This window comes from Chelon labrosus (assembly GCF_963514085.1).
Source record: "Chelon labrosus genome assembly, chromosome: 2".
NCBI classification, from domain to species: domain Eukaryota; kingdom Metazoa; phylum Chordata; class Actinopteri; order Mugiliformes; family Mugilidae; genus Chelon; species Chelon labrosus.
Genome location: NC_140338.1, coordinates 25,042,392 through 25,044,846, shown reverse-complemented (window position 1 = coordinate 25,044,846; position 2,455 = coordinate 25,042,392). Strand labels below are relative to the sequence as shown.

General features: G+C 47.7%; 1 protein-coding gene across 1 annotated transcript; it reads left to right on the top strand.

The window, feature by feature from the left end:
* Positions 1-727: 727 nt before the first annotated feature.
* adra2c (adrenoceptor alpha 2C) lies at positions 728-2,184 on the top strand. The gene has a single exon (XM_084563474.1). It carries the CDS (start codon positions 787-789, stop codon positions 2,128-2,130), a length of 1,344 nt encoding a protein of 447 aa, XP_084419600.1. The 5' UTR covers positions 728-786; the 3' UTR covers positions 2,131-2,184.
* The last annotated feature ends 271 nt before the right edge of the window (positions 2,185-2,455 follow it).

Below are 2,455 nucleotides of genomic sequence, written 5' to 3'. Positions count from 1 at the left end.
TGTGTGCACAGAAGGACAAAGCAGAGCGCACTCTCCTGGATGCGGGACTTCGCTCCCGTCAGTTTGCGTTCTGACTGCAGTGTGACCTCCAGCGAGCTCTTAATACTGAAACAGACCTTCAACAGTCACATTCTCTGTCCGATTTGTCACTGTCAGCCAGTTTGCACTGACAATGCAGATGAACAGGGTGCACATTAAACAGGAGCTCCCCAGCAGAAGCCTGCACTGATCGTATCGAGGATTCCTAGACATATTATCACTAACAAAAAAATAAAAATAAAATAAAAACATTTTTCTCTCTTATTTGCCAGCTCTTCCTCTCATCCAATAATCGCTTCCATCTCTCCTCCGGGGCGGAGCGGATCCCTGCTACTTCTTTCTAATAAAAAAAAAGAAGACACGTGGTTGTTACAAACCTCTCTCAGGACACAGCGGGGAGGCGGAGGTGGAGAGATGCGGACGCAGTCGGGATGGGAGAGGACGCGGTGAGGAGGGAGCCCGCTTTCTAACCGTGGACATTTTTTGCTGCTGAGCAGCCCGTGCATTTATGGAATACGAACTTAAATGACTTTCAGAGAACGAGCTTTTTCTCTTCCCCTCTCTCGGTTTGCTTTTCCAGAGGAGAGACTTGCATGCAGGATGTGGAAGATTACAGGCAGAGAGAACAGGATCATGACATTTTATGTAGACTTCAGCGGTCAAATATGCTTTCAACTGTTAATTAGAGGTCTCTGCAGATTTTTTCCGCACATTTCAGTTTTTTAAAAGTCATCCTCTGACTGAACAATGGATTACTATAACATCTCCAGCCTGGAAGACGGGGTAAGGGGAGAAAATGCGTCCTTTAATTCCACCTCTGAAAGTCAGTACACCCAGCTCGCTATCTGGGGTCTTGCTGGACTTGTCAGTTTCCTGATTTTGTTTACAATAGTAGGGAACGTCTTGGTAGTCATTGCCGTTTTAACGAGCAGAGCTCTAAAACCACCCCAGAACCTTTTCCTCGTCTCCCTGGCCAGTGCTGACATATTGGTGGCCACTCTGGTCATGCCTTTTTCTCTGGCAAATGAGCTTATGGGCTACTGGTTTTTCGGCAAAATCTGGTGCGACATCTACCTGGCTCTGGATGTTTTATTCTGCACCTCTTCTATTGTCCACCTCTGTGCTATTAGTTTGGACAGATACTGGTCAGTGACACAGGCAGTAGAGTATAACTTAAAGAGAACACCTAAACGAGTTAAAGGCATGATTGTGGTGGTCTGGTTGATCTCAGCCGTCATCTCGTTCCCGCCACTAATATCAATGGACAGGAGCAGCAGTGAGACCCAACCCAAGTGTTTCCTGAATGAGGACACCTGGTACATCCTCTACTCCAGCATCGGCTCGTTTTTTGCCCCGTGTGTTATTATGATCTTGGTCTATATTCGTATCTACCAAGTGGCAAAAACCAGAACCAGAACAATGTCAGAGAAGAAGAGGGATGTGGATTCACCACTGGAGAATGGGATGGACAAAGCTGAACCAGGGTCTTTTAAGTCCAACAGGGGCGGGAGCACGAAAAGCCAGGAACGTGAGAATGGGCACTGCCAGGAGCAGGCAGTTCGATCCCCTCTACCAAATGAGCCGAAACATCCACCGACAGACCACGACGATGACTACGACGACAGCAGCTCATCAGACGAGAAACCTAAAAAAAGTTCCAGTTCCTCAAAACACCACCAAGAAGACAGGAAGGACCGGAAGTCCAGCCGGAAGAGCAGCTCCGCCTCCAAATACTCCAGCAGGAAGTCCCGTGCCAGTTCCAAGTCGATGGAGCTGTTCTCATCTCGCCGCAAACGCAGGAGCACTGTCAATAGGAAGAAAGTCTCGGCCGCACGGGAGAAACGCTTCACCTTTGTTCTCGCTGTTGTGATGGGCGTGTTTGTCCTGTGCTGGTTCCCGTTCTTCTTCTCCTACAGCCTCTATGGAATCTGCCGTGAGTCGTGCAAGATCCCTGATATGCTGTTCAAGTTCTTTTTCTGGATTGGCTACTGTAACAGCTCACTGAACCCGGCCATCTACACCATCTTCAACCAGGACTTCCGCAGAGCCTTCCAGAAGATCCTCTGTAAGTCATGGAAACGCACTTTCTAAAGGTGTGCTGCGTGTCTGGGTTTGTAATAAGCATTTAACCCTGCAGACATACAGTAACGGTGTTCCCAACTGTTTGATAAAGTGCTGGCCTGGAGTGCTTTTACACCTTTACTTTCAGGGATTGCCTTTGAAATGAAGGGGTGCTTAGTGGATCAAAGGACTCAACTAAGGTACAAAAAAGGGGCTTAAAATACAAGAATAAGCTGTCTGATGATATTCAAAAAGGAGGCTGTCATCCACTGCCTTTCAATGGCTGCTTTTAGACTCTTCGGCTTCGGCTCATTCCCCCCTCCTCGATGGCTTCTCCTTTCTGTATTTAAATGAA